At 41.3% G+C, this 18,607-nt stretch overlaps 1 protein-coding gene across 1 annotated transcript in view; it reads right to left on the minus strand.

Moving 5' to 3' along the window:
- Positions 1-3,359: 3,359 nt before the first annotated feature.
- The window catches only part of lrrc8c (leucine rich repeat containing 8 VRAC subunit C), a 59,773-nt gene continuing 44,525 nt past the window's right edge, over positions 3,360-18,607 (minus strand). Inside the window, exon 3 of the mRNA XM_062978035.1 lies at positions 3,360-17,083. Coding sequence (XP_062834105.1) covers positions 14,813-17,083 — 2,271 coding nt within the window. The 3' untranslated portion in view covers positions 3,360-14,812. The remainder of the gene's footprint in view (positions 17,084-18,607) is intronic.

The raw sequence follows: 18,607 nt of genomic DNA on the forward strand, positions 1-18,607 counted from the left end.
AAACTACAACTCCCGCTATGGTGAGTCAGTCCCCTCAAATTCCTCCAGTAAGTTGAGATAGTCATTGGGGTTCTGTGTGCCAAGTTTGGTCCAGGTCTGTCATTGGTAGAAGTCACAGTTTTTCTGATTGTGGGTGAACTAGAACTTCAAGAAAGGAAGGTCAGTTCCCCCCAAACCCCTCTAGTAATCAAATTTCAACATATCAGGTATTTGTGCCAAGTTTGGTCCAGGTCCATTGGTGTTTGGGTTCACAGTGCTCTCTGGATGTAAGTGAACTACAACTCTCCCAAGCCAAGGTGAATTTCTCCCAAAGACCTCCAGTATTTTTAACTGGTCATGAGGGCTCTGTGTGCCAAGTTGATCCAATTCCATCTTTGGTGGAGTTCAGAGTGCTCATTGATTGTAGGTGAACTATACATCCCAGTACCTACAACTCCAAAATGTCCAGGCCAATTCCCCTCAAAACTCGCCAGTATTCAAATGTGGGCATATCCAGCATGCATGCCAAGTTTGGTCCAGGTCCATCATTGTTTGAGTTCATAGTGCACTCTGGATGTAGGTGAAATACAACTCCCCCAAATCCAAGTTAATTTTCCCAAAAGACCTCCAGTATTTTTTGCTGTTCATGAGGGTCTGTGTGCCAAGTTAGTTCCAGGTCGATCATTAGTAGAGTTCTGAGTGCTCTTAGATTGCTGGTGAACTATACATCCTACAACTCTTATAAATCATGGTGAATTCTCCCCAAACCTCTCTAATATGTTCAGTTGCTGAACAATCCCTGTTTGTTGTGTGCTATAGAAAAGAGTAAGAAAGGGTTACGGGAGAGGCAGTGGATGGGGTCATGCAAATTCCACACCAATAGAGAGAGTCAGAAACACTGGAATGCCCGTGGTGGAAGTAAAACTGAAAATCTAGGATGAAATTGTCCCCGTATAAAAGCCTTGACTTGGGTGGTAGGCAGTATGGTGTTTGTGGAGGACATTGGCAGGGCTCTTGGACGTGTTCATGTCGCTCACTATAACCTGCAATGTCATTGGAGGGAGGGTCATTGGTGTCTCCTGAATAGTGGGAACTATAGCTGTTTGTGGAGGCAGGAGCTTGTCTGTGTAAGTGGACGCTCCGCACATACACATATATTCTCACTTTTATTATGTGCATAGATTGTAAATATTATGCATTGCATAAACACACTTAACTGACATCTCAGACAGAATGGAGATCTGTAACTATAATATCATCATCCATTTTCTCTTGTATTTTTTTTAATCTTTGCCTGATACAGGAGGCTGCCAGGTTAATAACTGGAGCGGCGTTCAGGGAGCGTACTACTCCTCTGTTACACCAGCTCCACTGGCTGCCAATTAGCTACCGAGCACAATTCAAGGTGCTGGCTTTAGCCTATAAAGCTCTAAACGGTTCTGGCCCAGCTTATCTGTCCGAACGTGTCTCCCGCTACGACCCACCTCGAAGCTTAAGATCGTCAGATGAGGCCCTGCTCGCGGTCCCGTCAGCCTCACAGGTGCGGCTGGCGGGGACGAGAGACAGGGCCTTTTCAGTGGTGGCTCCCCGCCTATGGAACGCCCTCCCCATTGAAATCAGGCAGGCTCCCTCCCTCCTGTCTTTCCGAAAGAGGACAAAAACGTGGTTATGGGACCAGGCATTTGAGCATGAGTAGCAGCAAAAATGAGATAAGAATATATGACCTACTGACAGACCCCACATGAACATGGAAAGCGCCTTAAATGTATATTTAAATGTATAATTATGTCTATTTTAATGGATATTCTTAATTTTATTGTAATTTTTAATCTTGATGGAGTTTTAAATTTGACGACAACTGTTTTTAATGTGTATGTTTATATTGTAAGCCGCCCTGAGTCCCCTGATGGGTGAGAAGGGCGGGGTAGAAGTAATGTAATAAATAAATAAATAAATACAAAACCTTGCATGGTATATTTTGTGCTTTGTAGTTGGCCCAATAAAGTAACACTGTCTAATGATTTGGGATTTTGTTGTATTAAAGTACACAGCCATCATTATGGTAAGTCCAAAGTAAGCTTCCTTACTTGGAGTTGCCACATTTTGTATTAAAATTAGATTACTTATCAGCAAGCAAATCAGACTACCATCATTGTGTCTATTTTAGTTATTTGCCGGTGATTTAATTCATGGGAATTAAATCACCGGCCTCTCTTTTCATCACAAACACTACACAAGAGAAAACTCCTTGGTGAAAGCAAAACTTTTGCTCTATAGACTTACGTGTGACAATGGGGGGAAATGTTTATTTTGTTTCCTCTCTCCATTGTACATTCTGATCTGAGACAGAAGTCTGACCTAAATGTTTGTGTCATTGCTACCCATTTCAAAGCATTTGTTTGGGATCTCTGAAGGATTTTTGAAATGCATTCAAATAAAAGTGCCAGAAATGTATGTTCAATGTGAGTTGGAATGATTGCATTGGATTAGAAATGTGGAATCCACAATCGAAATGGACACTTTCAAGAAACACTGAAGCTATGCTGAAATAATGTGTCTCACTCCAAATGTAAAGTTAAGGACTCGTATGACACAATTGTACACTGTTACATGAAGTGCACAAAAGGTGATGTTGCATTCTTTCTGTGAAGCGTAGCACTTTCTAGCACAACCATTTTTGAAAAAGAAGATACTCCTGTAGAGCAGAGGCAGGGAATGTTTTATCATCTAGAGCAGTGGTTCTCAACCTGTGGGTCCCCAGGTGTTTTGGCCTACAACTCCCAGAAATCCCAACCAGTTTACCAGCTGTTAGATTTCCAGTAGTTGAAAGTCAAAACATCTGAGAACCCACAGGTTGAGAACCACTGCTCTAGAATGATCAATGGTTCCCAAACTTTAGTTCTCCAAGTGTTTGGAACTTCAACTTTCAAAGCCCCAGTTTGGCCAGGAGTTTTGAAAGCTCAAGTCCAAAACATCTGGAGAACCAAAAATTGAGCACTACAGACCTTGATGCTTTAGGCCACATCCCACAATTCCTTGCTATTAGCAATGATGGTCAGAGATGGGAGGATCCCTAGACCAACACATGTGGTGGACTACCATTTCTCTGCTCCTGGTCTACAGGGTGAAGGCTGGATGTTTCTTTCAAAGGTGTCCCCTTTCATAGATGGAGAAATTATTAATAAAGGAAAAGAGGTTGTCAGCAGAAAGTGTGAATAGAGAAGACCGTGCTGTGGGAAATGACAAATCTGCATCTTTTGAGAACATTTATCCAAAACCAGGAAATGACACAGACCAAGACCTGCAGCTGCAGTCCAGCCCTGAATAGTGTGAAATCAGACAGGTCTAAAAGAAAGGAAACTCTCAATGACTCATCTGTGTACAACTAACAGCTTTCATCACCCTTTTTATTTACGCCTTTCCCACAATCTTATCCATTCTCAAATGAGAATAAACACTATTATATTAAATGGGATATATTTCTGAGTAGACACTCATAGCACTACACTGACTGTACATTGCATATTTACCTGAACACCTGCTCTTTTCTTCTTTCTTGACCATCCTGATCTTCCTCTATTTACTTTAAGGAAAATTAGGACTGTTTTCACAGCTTACCAGACTGGGAATTTGGAATTACCTCTCCTCCATCCATTGCCATTCATGTCCGTGTGGATGCATTGGGGAACCATGTTGCTAAGCCATAACAAAAATAGGTGGCTAGTAAGGGAAATAGAGCTGTATTGTTGGAAGAGAAGAGAGAACCTGTCTCAAGTTTTCTTTTGTAAAATCATATCTGTATAGTCAAGATGAATTCCATTAAAAAAAACAACAGCAACAAAACTGAATTCCAGTTAAGTTTTCGGCCCCTTCTACACTGCCATATAAAATCCAGATTATCTGCTTTGAACTGGATTATATGGCAGTGTAGACTCAGATAATCCAATTTAAAGGAGATAATGTGGGTTACCTGCTTTGATAATCTGGATTATATGGCAGCGTAGAAAGGGCCTCTATTTATTAAAGTTTGGATTTATTAGACAAAGCCCCAGGATTTGGCCCAATTTGTTGCAGTATTCACTATTTTTAAAATAAATCCATACAGTGCTCCTCTTGTCCTGATCTTTTGGAGATCCTTTTGTGGGTCCAACCATGACTTTGCTACCAAGGCAAAATGAGGTCTTTTGAAACCCCAGGGAGTTTTTGAGACTACCAAGGCTAAATTCTGTCTTCTTTGCCTCAGTTCCTTCCAAATTCCTCAGTATTTATTTATCGTATCAGAAGTGAACCAAGGGTATAAGTTGTAATGTATTTTAAAAACAAACAAAATTAAAAACTTGACATTATACTAAATGTCCTTTGACCAGTAGCTAGCCACTTGGAGTACCTCTGGTGTTGCTATAAGGAGATCCTTTATTGTGCATGGGGCTCAGACTGCATTGTAATAAGTTGTCTGTGGTTTGCTCTTCTCCACACTCGTATGTCGTGGACTCCACTTTGTGGCCCCATTTCTTAAGCTTGGCTCTGCATCTCGTGGTGTTGTCTGTTCAGTGCCTTCCAAGTCGCCTAGTCTTCTGTGTGCCCAGGAGGGAGCCATGGACTGAGGTTCCAAGTTTTATTCCTCAGTGCTCCCCAATGATGATAGCAAGGTATGCCTTTCCTGCTTTCCCTGAGTACATATTCAGGAAGAGGATAAAATACTGCCTAGTGTCTATACAACATAGCTATCACAATAACAAATCCTAGTATGCTTCAGGTATGATTGGGTGTGAGAACGGGAAAAACAGCACCAAATCACACACTCCATATAAACGACATCAGCAGATGGGCCACCGGAATCACCACACATCATGGTGAATCCAGCGGTGCCCATCTGGGGGCTTGGGGAACCCATTGCTCCACACCCCACATCACCTCTCTCATCCATTTTCCTATCCCATGGGGGAACGTGTCGACCGCCCAGCTTCCCCTATTGTTGCTGGTGCAATGTGGGAGGCCTCCCGTGTTGCTGCCACAGCTACATAATCAGTTCTGAAATATCCCTTCCTTGAGATTAAATATCCATTGGTTTGATTATTCTACAATGGAGATTTTATTCAGACTAGATAGCATTGATTTTATATGGTCAACATATACACCAGATACAGATTTGTAATATATTAAGCAAAATGATCCAATACATATGGCACTTCTTTACTGATCTCACTTCCAGACCTTGCAAGAGCTTTTCAAATATATCCAAATAATATGGACACAGCACATACATTAAACAAGAGTAAATATAAATAAAAAGGAAGTCCAACAGACTGTTTACCTGAGCTGGTTTCATGACATTACTCAACAATATTTTTTAAACCCTCTAATTTTAAACAATTATAAAACATTAAAAACTATCTTAATGACTATCAATAATTTCATTTTAGAAAAAGAATGTGCCACAAAAAACATGCAATATGATACAAGTCAGATTAATAAGAGCATTTGATACATATACAAAAGGCATTGTTAAGGAAGCCTGCACACCTTAGTCCATTTGAATTCCAGAGAGAATAATAGGACTTCTCCAGACCAAGCTTGGATTTACACTGCCATATAATCCAGATTATCTCATTTGACCTGGATTACATGAGTCTATACTGCCATATGGCGGTGTGGAGGAGCTCACCATCGCCCCTTTGCCATGGACCGACCATCACCTGATCAGGTTTAGAATCACTGCGCCCCCCCAACCTCCGCAGGGGTGGAGGACCCAAAATGGTCCGCCCCAGGAGGCTTATGGGTCCGGATGGATTCCTGATGGCTCTTGGGGAATTTCCCACCACCTTGGCTGGTGATTCTGTCGATGCTCTGGTCGCCCTCTGGAACAAGGAGGCGACTAGGGCAATAGACACGATCGCTCCGGAACGTCCCCTCTCAAGTACCCGAGCTAAACCATCTCCTTGGTTCACTGAGGAGCTGGCAGCGATGAAGCGAAAGAAGAGGGAACTAGAGGGCGTGTGGCGTTCGAAGTCGAGCGAGCCAAACCGAACACGGCTATGTCTATATCTCAGGGCATATGCCGCGGCAATAGATGCTGCAAAGAATGTTTTCTTTGCAGCTAATATTGCGTCCGCAAAGAACCATCTGGCGGAGCTGTTCCGAGTTGTTAGAGGTTTGTTATATCCCGCCCCCCAAGACGGGATCCCTGACAACTCGGCAGCCCGCTGTGAAGCATTTGCTCAGTTCTTTGCGGACAAAGTCGCTTTGATCCGTTCTAGCTTTGACACCATATTAACGGCAGTCTCCGAGGATGTAGCAAGAGCACCTGCTTGTCCCATTTTGATGGATTCGTTTCAATTGGTTCAGCCTGAGGACGTGGACAAGGTGCTTGGAGAAGTGAGGGCTACCACATGCATCCTAGACCCCTGCCCATCCTGGCTGGTGAGAGAAGCCAGAGGGGGGTTGGCCGAGTGGGTGAAGGTGGTGGTGAATGCCTCCCTTCGGGAAGGCATATTTCCAGCGAGCCTTAAATTGGCTGTGATCAAACCGCTGTTGAAGAAGCCATCACTGGACCCCACTCAATTGGAGAACTTTCGGCCTATTTCCAATCTCCCCTTTTTGGGCAAGGTCGTGGAACGTGTGGTGGCCGCACAACTCCAGGCATTCTTGGTAGATACCGATTATCTGGATCCGGCACAGTCTGGCTTCAGGCCGGGGCATGGTACCGAGACAGCCTTGGTCGCCTTAGTCAATGATCTACACCGCGAGCTGTACAGGGGGAGTGTGTCCCTGCTGGTTCTGCTGGACCTCTCAGCGGCCTTCGATACCGTCGATCACGGTATCCTTCTGGGGCGCCTTGCCGGGATGGGGCTCGGAGGTACTGTTTTGCAGTGGCTCTGGTCCTTCCTGGAAGGTCGGTCCCAGATGGTGTCCTTGGGGGACACCTGCTCGGCCCCACAACCATTGACTTGTGGGGTCCCGCAGGGTTCAGTGCTGTCCCCCATGTTGTTTAACATTTACATGAAGCCGCTGGGAGAAATCATCCGGAGTTTCGGGGTGAGGTGTCATCTGTACGCAGATGATGTCCAGCTCTGTCACTCCTTTCCACCTGTCACTAAGGAGGCTGTTCAGGTCCTGAACCGGTGTCTGGCCGCTGTATCGGACTGGATGAGGGCGAACAAATTGAAACTTAATCCAGACAAGACAGAGGTCCTCCTGGTCAGTCGCAAGGCTGAACAGGGAATAGGGTTACAGCCTGTGCTGGATGGGTTCACACTCCCCCTGAAGGCGCAGGTTCGCAGTTTGGGGGTTCTCCTGGACTCATCGCTGAGCCTGGAACCTCAGGTCTCGGCGGTGGCCAGGGGAGCCTTCGCACAACTAAGACTTGTGCACCAGCTGCGCCCGTTCCTTGGGAGGTCTGACTTGGCCATGGTGGTCCATGCTCTGGTTACATCCCGTTTGGATTACTGCAACGCTCTCTACGTGGGGTTGCCTCTGAAGACGGCCCGGAAGCTCCAACTAGTACAACGGGCGGCAGCTAGACTAATAACTGGGGCGGCTTACAGGGAGCGTACCACCCCCTTGTTAAGCCAGCTCCACTGGCTACCGATATGCTACCGAGCCCAATTCAAAGTGCTGGTTTTGACCTATAAAGCCCTAAACGGTTCTGGCCCAATCTACTTGTCCGAACGTATCTCCTCCTATGAGCCAGCAAGATCCCTGAGGTCATCTGGAGAGGCCCTGCTCTCGGTCCCGCCTGCCTCACAGGCGCGGCTGGTGGGAACGAGGGACAGGGCCTTCTCGGTGGTGGCTCCCCGGCTATGGAACACCCTCCCCACAGAAATACGGCAAGCCCCAACCCTTTTGAGTTTTAGAAAAGCCTTAAAAACATGGCTTTGTGCCCAGGCTTTTAATGAATAAATGATAAAGACGACCCAGATTGTTATATGGATAAAGTTGGAGGATATTGGACGAACGGATTTTAAACACATGTTTTATGTTTTATATTTTATACTGTATTTAATTGGTTGTATTTTTTATATGTTGTTGTTTTTAATGATGTATCGGCATCGAATTGTTGCCAATTGTACGCCGCCCTGAGCCCCTCCGGGTGAGAAGGGCGGGATAGAAATATTTGAAATAAATAAATAAATAAATATAAACCAGTTCAAAGCAGATAATCTGGATTTTTAAGTGTAGATGGGGCCTAAGTGGCTAAAGGTCTGCCATTGGTATCAAACTTGTTGACTGCAGCAGGACTTCACATGAGTCACACAATCACAAGGTAAAATACAAATGCTTTCACAACAGAAAAATGACCACAAGCATTTAACCTTCCCCCAATATACATATGGCCCACCATATTTCTGGATTAGATTTTTGCAGATTTGATTATTTACAGATTTGATTTAAATGTTCTCTTTGGAAATCTCTAGGTCTTCCAGTGCAATTCTAAGGCCAGCTTCCTGAGGTTAACCATGGTCATACTGGAAGATCTACAAATTCCTAGAAAGATGTTCTCTCAGGTTAAAAAAGTAATTTTAAAAGAATATTCAAAGAACATGTTTAATTACAATTATATAATATCAATCAACAAGAAATTCCATTAAAATTAGCATTATTAATTCACATTTTTTCACTTTCACAGGGGTCCAAACCCCAGAGAATGTGGAGGGCTGACTCTATAGGAGTAGTTCCCAACCTGTGGGTCCCCAGGTGTTTTGGCCTACAACTCCCAGAAATCCCAGCCAGTTTATCAGCTGTTAGGATTTCTGGGAGTTGAAGACCAAAACATCTGGAGACCACAGGTTGAGAACCACTGCTTTATAGAGAATGATGTGTGATTGATTTAATAAGAACACACATGCCAAAGTTATTCTTTTTAAAAAAAAACTATTTGGAAGATATGCTGACATGTATTTTTCCTGGATCACATAAGTGCACATAATCCTGATTGGATGTGTTATTACATACACAGAACTTTTGATTAATGGCTGTATAAACTGGTCCTTATTCCTTTGTAGATACAGTGCAAGCACGTTACACCAACACAGAGGTGTAACCTTGTATTGTTCTATTTAAGACACAGACGACATGCGAAGCACCTTTCAGCTTTACTGTTTATAACAGAGTTCATCTAGGGGTGCATCTACACTGTGGAATTAAATGTAGTTTGACTCCACTTAAACTTCCATGGCTCAGTCCTGTGGAATCCTGAGTATTTTAGCATAGTGAGGCACCAACACTTTGGCAGAGAAAGCTAAAAACCTTGGAAAACTGCAGCTCCCATGATTCCATAGCATTGAGCCCTGGCAAAGTGATATCAAACTGCATTAGTTGTATACTGTAGATACACCCACAGTGGATAAGCAGCCATTTGCAGTAAGCACTTGTGGTAAAAGAAGAAAACACCACATTTGAGCATCATAGTTTGCGCACTCTCCATCCTTAATACAAAGCTCTTTCAGATTACACAATTATAGCCCTATGATTCCATTTTAACTGCTATGGCAATATGTTATGAAATTCTGGAGTTGTAGTTTGGAGACACAAGACGTTAAGAGAATTCTTAACGATCTCCCTAAACTGCAAATTGTGGAATTTCATAGGATTTTGAGATAGCCATTAATATGAAATAGCGCTACAATTGTGTGGCATGAAAGGTCTCATAATCTCAGGTTTCTAATTCGCAGTAGATAAAAAGTCATAGATTGTACAGACATGTTTAGACAATTTACATTCATTACATTCATTATGATCAACAGCACTTTGGTTTATATGATTAGATTTAAATTCTACAAAGAGGAAGATCTCTTTTACTCTCACCCCACTGAAACTCAGAAGTATGTGAAATAATCTGTTTATATCAATATTTCAATCCAACCTCTGACTTGTCTCCATACTGTATTGGAAGATGAAGTGAGCTGAACGAGCATCAAAGAAAAGGGGGAAACTGGCAGCATTTGGGAGTCTGCTATACTTCTCATCCTAGAAGAAATAACCATTTAGACAACTGCAGGATTCACTAGAAGCCTTGAATTTTACAGTTTAACAATGCTACTTGGTCATCACAATTTTATATAGTACTGTACTCATCTACTAGGTTGTGCAAGGAATTCATTTCCCCCGTTTCCTCCAGTAACTTCCGTACTTCGGATGCTCATAACGGTGAGGGCCCTCCTGGTACAAAAAAACGCCCAACATGAAAGCAAGCGGGAGCTGATCTCAGCTCCTCCTCCCCCATTTGGCATCACAGTTGAATCTTTTTGATTTTCCTTTATTTTCCTGATTCTTTTTATTTAGTGGGACTGACTGGGAGTTGGGAACCTGAGGGAAGATGGGTGGGATGAGAGAGCACGTTTGGGGCTCTCACCCTTTTAGCTTTTTTCCCCCCTTCCCTTCCTCCCCTTCAGGAAATACTTCTAAAAGTTTATTATTAAAAATAGTAATCCCAGCAAAAAAAAGATAAGCTTTCCTCTCCTCTAGAGTAGAAAGTAGAAACAGCTTTAAGGAAGCAAAACCCCAAGCAGATAAGACATTGCAGCCTTGCAGGCATGAGGGGATTTTTAAGGTAGCCCAGAGAGGATAGTTTGACTGACCTCCAGGTCATCACTCTTTCTTTCCTGGGGCTCCTTAAAATGCCTAAGCTGCATGGCATGCTGCTAGTGCTGGCCCTGGGAGAAAAAGATGTGTGCATGCCTCTCCTCTAGAGTAGAGCAGCTTTAAGAAACAATAAATGCAGTCTCCTCCTCTACAAACAGAAGGGAAAGGATCCAGAAATTTAAGAGTGGTAACTTTGATGCTTTTTTTGATCCAGGTCTTAATGAAGGATATGGAAGGGGAGCCTGCAGGAAGCTCCCCCTCATAATGGCCGGATAGGGTGTTTATTATTATTACTCCAACTTAAAATCATGGGTTCAAAAAACTAGCTAGTGTCATCTGTCACCAGCTTCCACCTATTGACTGCAGTTGAACATAGGAAACCTCCCGTGTCATAGCTGCAGTGGCATGTGCAGATTCCTTGATAATTTTACATCAGAGCCCTGTCAGTATAGTAGTTTTACAACATGGGATGGGAGCTGGCGAATTCCATAATAAAATTATTGAGGAAACATGCTGCCAAAAACAGCCCTGTCTGATGAAGTCGCAAAATGAGATCTTCAAATCTGATCTATGGGCCACATGTTCTCTAAGTGACTCAAAAACATCTTCCACCATCTTCTTCTATTGGTCTCATTTAGCAGAGATAAAAACAAGCTGTTTAAAACCTGAGAAGTCCTTGAATTGAACTGAGCTATTGGCACATATGGAACAGAGCTCTGATTGTTAGACTAATTCTAGAAAGATGGATCAACACTGCTTTTCTACTATTCAAACAGTGAGGAATCTTCTTCTAGTGTGCAAATCAAATGTGAATTTTTGCCATACGCCAGATGCTTTCAGTTCAAGGAAGTTGGCAATGGAGATCAATTCTAGCACTTAGCTAATAGCCCAGCAATCCTGAAATGTTTTTGTTACTATTCAGGGTCACACACACATCTCACTAGTGTGGCTTTTATATGGGTGGGTCTGTCAAACACCGAGAGTCTTGGGATAGGCTTAGAACTTGGAAAGACATAAGGAAAGTAACCTAGCCAAGACAACTTTTGCACCACATTTTACAAGTTCTTAAGAGTTAACATCCTCAGAAATGAGGTGTTAAGTATGACAGTGACAAATGCCCTAGAGCCTGATATACCCCTAATGCAATTCTCTATTAACTTATATGGAAATAAAACGCCAGCTGAAGTCAGTGGGGCTTACTTCTGATCAGACATGTGCACAACTGCACTAGAAAGCACCCTTATGAGGGTGAAATGCACTGAGTTCAGCTCCTAATTCATATGTTTAAGACTGCAGTTTAGGAGACTTATTCAGCAACACAACAAGTATCCTACAGTTTACCAGAAATCCTTGTGTCACATGTTATGCATTCAAACATTGCAAAAATCCATTGCTGACCATGAGGAAATACGCCAAGATGAGCTAAAATTGTAGTTTGCTTTCACTTTTAAATAATGTGAAATGACTCTGAGCGTATTTGTTGACACTAGCTAGCCTTTTGAACCCATGATTTTAAGCTGAAGTGTTTAAATAAGGTATAGTCAAGATCAGGGGTCCTCAAACTTTTAAAGCAGAGGGCCAGTTCACAGTCCCTCAGAGTATTCGGGAGGGAGAGCAGACTATAGTTTGTAAAAAAAATTGGACAAATTCCTATGCACACTGCACATGTCTTATTTGTAGTGCAAAAAAAAAAAATGAAAGAACAATACACTATTTAAAAATAAGAACAATTTTAATCAACATAAACCTACCAGGATTTCAATGGGAACTGTGGACCTGCTTCTTGCTGATGAGATAGTCAAGTTAATTAGGATTGTTGTTGTTGTTGTTGTTGTTGTTGTGTGCCTTCAAGTCATTTCAGACTTAGGGCCAGCCTAAGTCTAAAACTGAGGGCAGGGGCCAGATAAATGACCTTGGAGGGCTGTATCCGGCCCACGGGCCTTAGTTTGGAGACCTCTGGTCAAGATCATCCACAGCTTGCTAGGATTTGAGAAACGGAAGTGAAAGGCAGAAGCAAAGTCTTCAAAAATCCTTTCTTATAGCTGTGTTGGAGGAGAGAGGGAAGCATGCATGTTTGCAAGTTGACTGGGCCCGTTTTAATTACAATAAATCATGGCTTACTGTGACACTATAGGCAACAGTGATGTGGTGAGGCTGAAGCTATATCTCTTCACTAATGATATGGTTAGGATACTGAATGTATTTTTGAAATACATACAGCCATTGCAATGGAACTGGGTTTATGGGATATGTAAGAATATGCACTGAAATGCCAATCTGCATCCACAGCTAAATGCAAGGATAACTTCTTCCATTTGAGGATAACTTTGCTACATTGGAATGTAAGTGTAGATGTTATATGCATTCTTCTCTTTCTAGCCATTTTTTCTGGTCCCCAATTTTAAACTTGAATTAATTAATAACTTCAACATGAAAACACAATAAGAAATAACTGAACTCTCTATAACACTGATAACATTTAAATACAAACATTCTATTTTCGTTATAACATGAAGCACGTTATTTATAAGAGGCAGTATTTAAACATTGGTCTAGGACTCTGGAAAACCAGGGCTCGAATTCCCACTTACCCTGTTTCCCCCAAAATAAGACTTACCCTGAAAATAAGACCTATCATGATTCTTCAGCATTTCTGAGGATGCTTGAAATATAAACGCTATTTCAAAAATAGGCCCTAGATATAGTTCATTTAAAAAGTCAAATTGGAAAAATAAGACTGCCCCTGAAAACAAGCTCTAATGTATCTTTTGGAGCAAAAATTAATATAAGACCCTGTCTTATTTTGGGGGAAACAGGATAGATATGAAAATGCCATTGGTGATCTTGGGCAAGTCACACACTCTTGGTTTCAGAGGAAGACAATGGCAAATCACCTCTGGACAAATCTTGCCAAGAAAGCCTCATGACAAGTTTGCCTTAGGGATACGATACATCAGAAATTGCATGACTGGTGGTCCCAATGAATCAATTGATGAACAAAACTGATATAAATCCTATTGATGCAAAGGATTTAACTCTGATTGGTGCTACCAATAGGTTGAATGCCTTTGTGTATATACAAGTTGAGCCTCTCGTCTAGAATTCCAAAATCCTCCAAAATGAAAAAAAAATGCCCACATGGATGGTTTAGATAGTGATACCTTTGCTTTCTGGTGGTTCAGTGAACATAAACTATGTTTCATACACAGCATTATTAAAAGTATTGTATATACTTAAATTCAGGCTATGTGTACAATGTGTATATGAAACATAAATGAATTCTGTTTAGACCTGCTTCAAATCTCCAAGACATTTCATTATCTATATCTACATATAAACACTTCTGGTCCCAAGTATTTTTTGATTAATGGATACAAATATATATATATATCACCAAAGAATCACAAAGTGCACTAATGATAGGAAGATCACAAGCTTACTTTTGTAAGTTTATAGTTCCATGATTGCAACTTGCACGAACATGCCCATGTACATTGGGGAGCACCAACACATACAAAGGGGGGAAATTAAGAATCTTTCAGTACAGCCTCGGGACAAAATAAAGCATGATATCCAAAAGTGTGGTTTTAACTTGGAAGCCTGAAGACCAAAGCTTCTTTTACCTGAAGTGGCAGCAGATGTTCTATGCATACAGAAAGCTCTTTCTCAATCCAGATTTCTCAGTGAGGAAACAGCTCTTATCCATGAAGGACTATTACACTGCCAAAATGAGGCTTAAAGAACAGGGCAATCTGACCTGAGAAAGTTAGAATGACCCACAACTAGGATAAAAACAGGACGGAGGACACTTACCACCTTTAAAGGACTGGATAGTGACTGACAAAGCAGAATGGAATGAAATAGTGTTGCTATTGTAACCATGCATTTATGTACTTAACACCAGTTACCTCCATTACATAGTTAGAAATATGCTGACCTTCTTTTGAACTAGCCCATGCTTTTTTAAAGGTGAACATAACCCATTTGATTCCACCAATACAAAGTAAGAACCACAGAGAGTCCACAGTGTGACGGCAAAATTAAAAACAAACGCCAACGTGGAGGGAGAACAAGAGAAATGAATACAAAAATATGCATATATACTTAATTCAAAAGTGTCCATATGGAAAACTTTGTGTCAAAATAGAACCCCCAAAAATAAAAAATAGACTTTAAAGGCATATTCAGGCTAGCTGTTATATACAAGGCATTTGGCAGAGACAAGTTTCTGTCAAAGAACAGAGAAATAACGCTATTCTGCCTTCATCTGTTCCCTAACATCCAAGGGCAGAGTTTCAAACAGGGCATCTTCTACCATGAGACCACCCTTTTTCAGAGCTCTGCAGTCACCCAATTCTTGGGGTAGAACTTCCAGGTGATTTCCTTTAATGTCCAAGTAGGATAGCAACACCAGGTATCCAATTTTAGGAGACAGGACGGACAAGCTGTTTTTCCCAAGCTTCAGCGTCTTGAGTTTTTTGCAGAAGTACAGCTCATCTGGTACACTTTCCACTTTGTTGCAAGTGATTGAAAAGTACTGTAAGCTTTGGAGCACCCCGATTTCAGGAGGAATGAATCGGATGTCATTGTATGACAAGTCTAAGTATCTAATTTTGTTGCATAGGAAAAGGTGGGATGGGAGAACCTCTATCTTGTTGTGACTAAAAGAAAGCCGTTCCAGACTACTGAGCTTCTTTATATGCTCTGGAATATAGGTTATACTGTTGTGCCACAACTTCAGGATTGTAAGTTTCCTAAGGTGTTGAAAGCTGACAATTTCCTCAATAGATTTGAGATTGTTTTCCTTCAAGTCTAATTCCTGAAGACTAACAAGACTGAAAACAGCATGGGGAATACGTTCCAAGTCACAGTGCACCAGCTCTAATTCTGTCAGGTTAGCCATTTTCTTCAGGTTGTTGAGCATCACCAGTTTTGTGCCATCATTGTGAATGCACATTTTTTGAAGGTGACTTGAAACATCCACCACAGACTGTGGGACTTTGGACAAATTACTTTTAATGTACAAAATTTTAAGGTTCTTAAGTTCTCGAAAAGACTCCAGCGTTATATTTTTAGAAATATCATGGCACAACGAACCGATTAAGCTCAGTTCTTCCAGATTTCGGAGTCCATACATCCAAGGAGGCAGCTCTCTGAAATCATCAAATTTGACATTCAAGACTTTCAGATTTTCTTTCAGAAATGCCAAGGCTGCGCTATGGATCTTTGCAGAACATTGATACAATGATAGTTCCTGGAGGTTATCCAGCTGCACAATAGTGGCTGGGATCATGACATTATTAATGATTTCGAGTTTTAGTGACTGAAGCTCGGTAATTTCAAAAACTGTATCAGGGAGTCCAGACAGCATAAACAGTTGCAGCTCCATACGGTTATGGGAATTCATCTGTAACCTTTGCCTGAGTTTATCTGCAGTCCACTCATTGTTTAGATTAAGTTGCTTTAGTTTGTTTTCACTGACCTCTGAAAGAAACACAGCAAACCTTTTGGAATAAAGAGGGTCATACTGGTCTATCATATGAAGCATGAAAGCAAAGTCATTTCTAACATCTGGGATGTCGTCAATTCCTGTCTCCTGTCGGACATACTCAAAAGAATATTCCTTCAGTGAGCGGTAAAACAACCAATACAAAGTATAAAGGCATGTGAAGCCGTAGATACTTACAAAGCACAAGTAACAGAAGGAGAGTTTAGAAAACAAATGCGCCATAGTGTGATTGCAGGAAAAGTGCTTGTATCCTGTCATGTCTTGAATGTCAACATTGCAGTCTACTGTAAACTGAACTTTTGAAACAAGTGCACTATTATATGCAATAATGATAAGAAACTTAATCACCTTCAGCACAGTTTGGCGGACATACATAGCATAGAGCAGATCGCCTTCTTCAACATGGAGTCGGAACTTTTTCACCTTCTCAAACAGTGCTTTGGCCTGTTCTCCTTCTTTCTTATCCAGTGCCCCAGGTGTTCCCTTATCAACAACAAACTTTTCAGGAATGGATCTCAGAGACTGAGTCTTTACCAGAGTCCCTTCTGCACTGGGCTGGATTGCATTTGACTTGCTGATATTGTTCTTCCTGTTGTCCTTTTCTTCAGAGTCTTCTCCCGAAACTTCAGATAAAGCCCGTGTTGTCCAAGGAGAGTCAAAGCACTTCCCCAAAATGGAGATGAAATGTTCAATTTTAGAGCTTGATCCAGGGAACTTGAACCAGAAGTTGCTACACAGCATGAAGATCAAGGTGTGTATAAGGACAAGATAGGGGAAGTACTTTGCATACCAATGCAAGGCACGTTCGTAGCACATCTGATTTATAAAACTATACTGTTGGAGATCTAAATCAGTCTTTAGACCCTTCATTTCAACAGTAGCAGGAGGTGTGGATGGCTTGGGTGGAAGAAATGAGGCTGCACTGGAGTCCAAGCTTGACACATTAGGAAGGTGGGAACTGTTCTGAGAAGGCTGTACTCTTTTTGGGAGGCATATGATCTTATCTTGCATAACCTGAAATGCACAAAAACACATATTTACAATATATACCATGGGGTGAAAAAGTATACACCAGTGGTTCAACTTGGTGTCCCCAGATATGTTCGGCCTACATCTCCCAGAAATCCCAGCCAGTTTACCAGCCGTTAGGATTTCTGGGAGTTGAAGGCCAAAAACATCTGGGGAACCAAGGTTGAGAACCACTGGCATACACTGTTCCTGACTTCCAAGAAACATCTGTTCAAAGGTCACTTGGTTTGGAATGACGATCATGTCACATACAGTGCTATCATATGACTTTCAGTTTCAGATCAAGTAATCATGGGAATAAACAGGAGAACTCATATCTAAATATTCATTTGTTTATAACATATTTATCCACTAGCCATCTCTGATCCAAAGATTTCTTCTTCTTGCAAGATAAATATGACCTCAGTGTTAGTACTCACCAAAACTGAGATCCACACTTAAATTGTAGCTCAGGAAGCACACTTGGGAGTTTATCAGATGCGACAGAAAAATCACAATTACAGTATAGCAGGACAATGATATCTTTGCCTTGGATGCATCACATGACGTCACTCCTTTTCTGTTGTTCTCTTGGCTAGAAATAGTCTGGAAAGTAGGGGCTTTTTACACAAATAATCTATTAATTATCACCTTCCAACCATTTTCCACCAGGAAAGTGGTATGAAAAGAGAGATGGCATGTGATAAGTCCAAGGCAGATATCCCAAGGGGATATTTTGATAAATCCATTCTCCTGTTATTTTTTATACCCAGAATAAAATTTGGACTGTAAATACATGCTATGCACATTAGAGCCATTCAAGTTTTCTTCCGTAAGTCATATTCATATGAGACAATCATAATTCAAAAGTCTAGAGCAGGGGTCCCCAAACTAAGGCCCGGGGGCCGGATGCGGCCCTCCGAGGTCATTTACCTGGCCCCCGCCCTCAGTTTTATAATATAATATATTGTATGTACATATAATATTGATAATAATATTATAATGTAATACAATATAACACTAATAATACCATAAAATAATATTAATTATATATTCTATATTACATATAATATTACTAATAATATTACAGTATAGTGGTATAGTTCAATATAGTAATATATCATGCTAATATTGTGCTATGCTAATAATATAATATATTGTATGTACATATAATTTGTAAGCCACTCTGAGTCCCCTTTGGGGTGAGAAGGGTGTGATACAAATGTAGTAAATAAATGCAGTAAATAAATAAATAATAATAATAAATACATTTTAGACTTAGGCTCGCCCAAAGTCTGAAATGACTTGAAGGCACACAACAACAACAACAACAACAACAACAACCCTAATTAACTTGACTATCTCATTGGCCAGAAGCAGAAGCACACTTCCCATTGAAATCCTGATAAACGTATGTTGGGTTAAAATTGTTTTTATTTCTAAATATTGTATTGTTCTTTCATTGTTCTTCTTGTTGTTGTTTTTGCACTACAAATAAGACATGTGCAGTGTGCATTGGAATTTTTTGTA

The sequence above is a fragment of the Anolis carolinensis genome, chromosome 4 (assembly GCF_035594765.1).
Source record: "Anolis carolinensis isolate JA03-04 chromosome 4, rAnoCar3.1.pri, whole genome shotgun sequence".
Taxonomy (NCBI): Eukaryota; Metazoa; Chordata; class Lepidosauria; order Squamata; family Dactyloidae; genus Anolis; species Anolis carolinensis.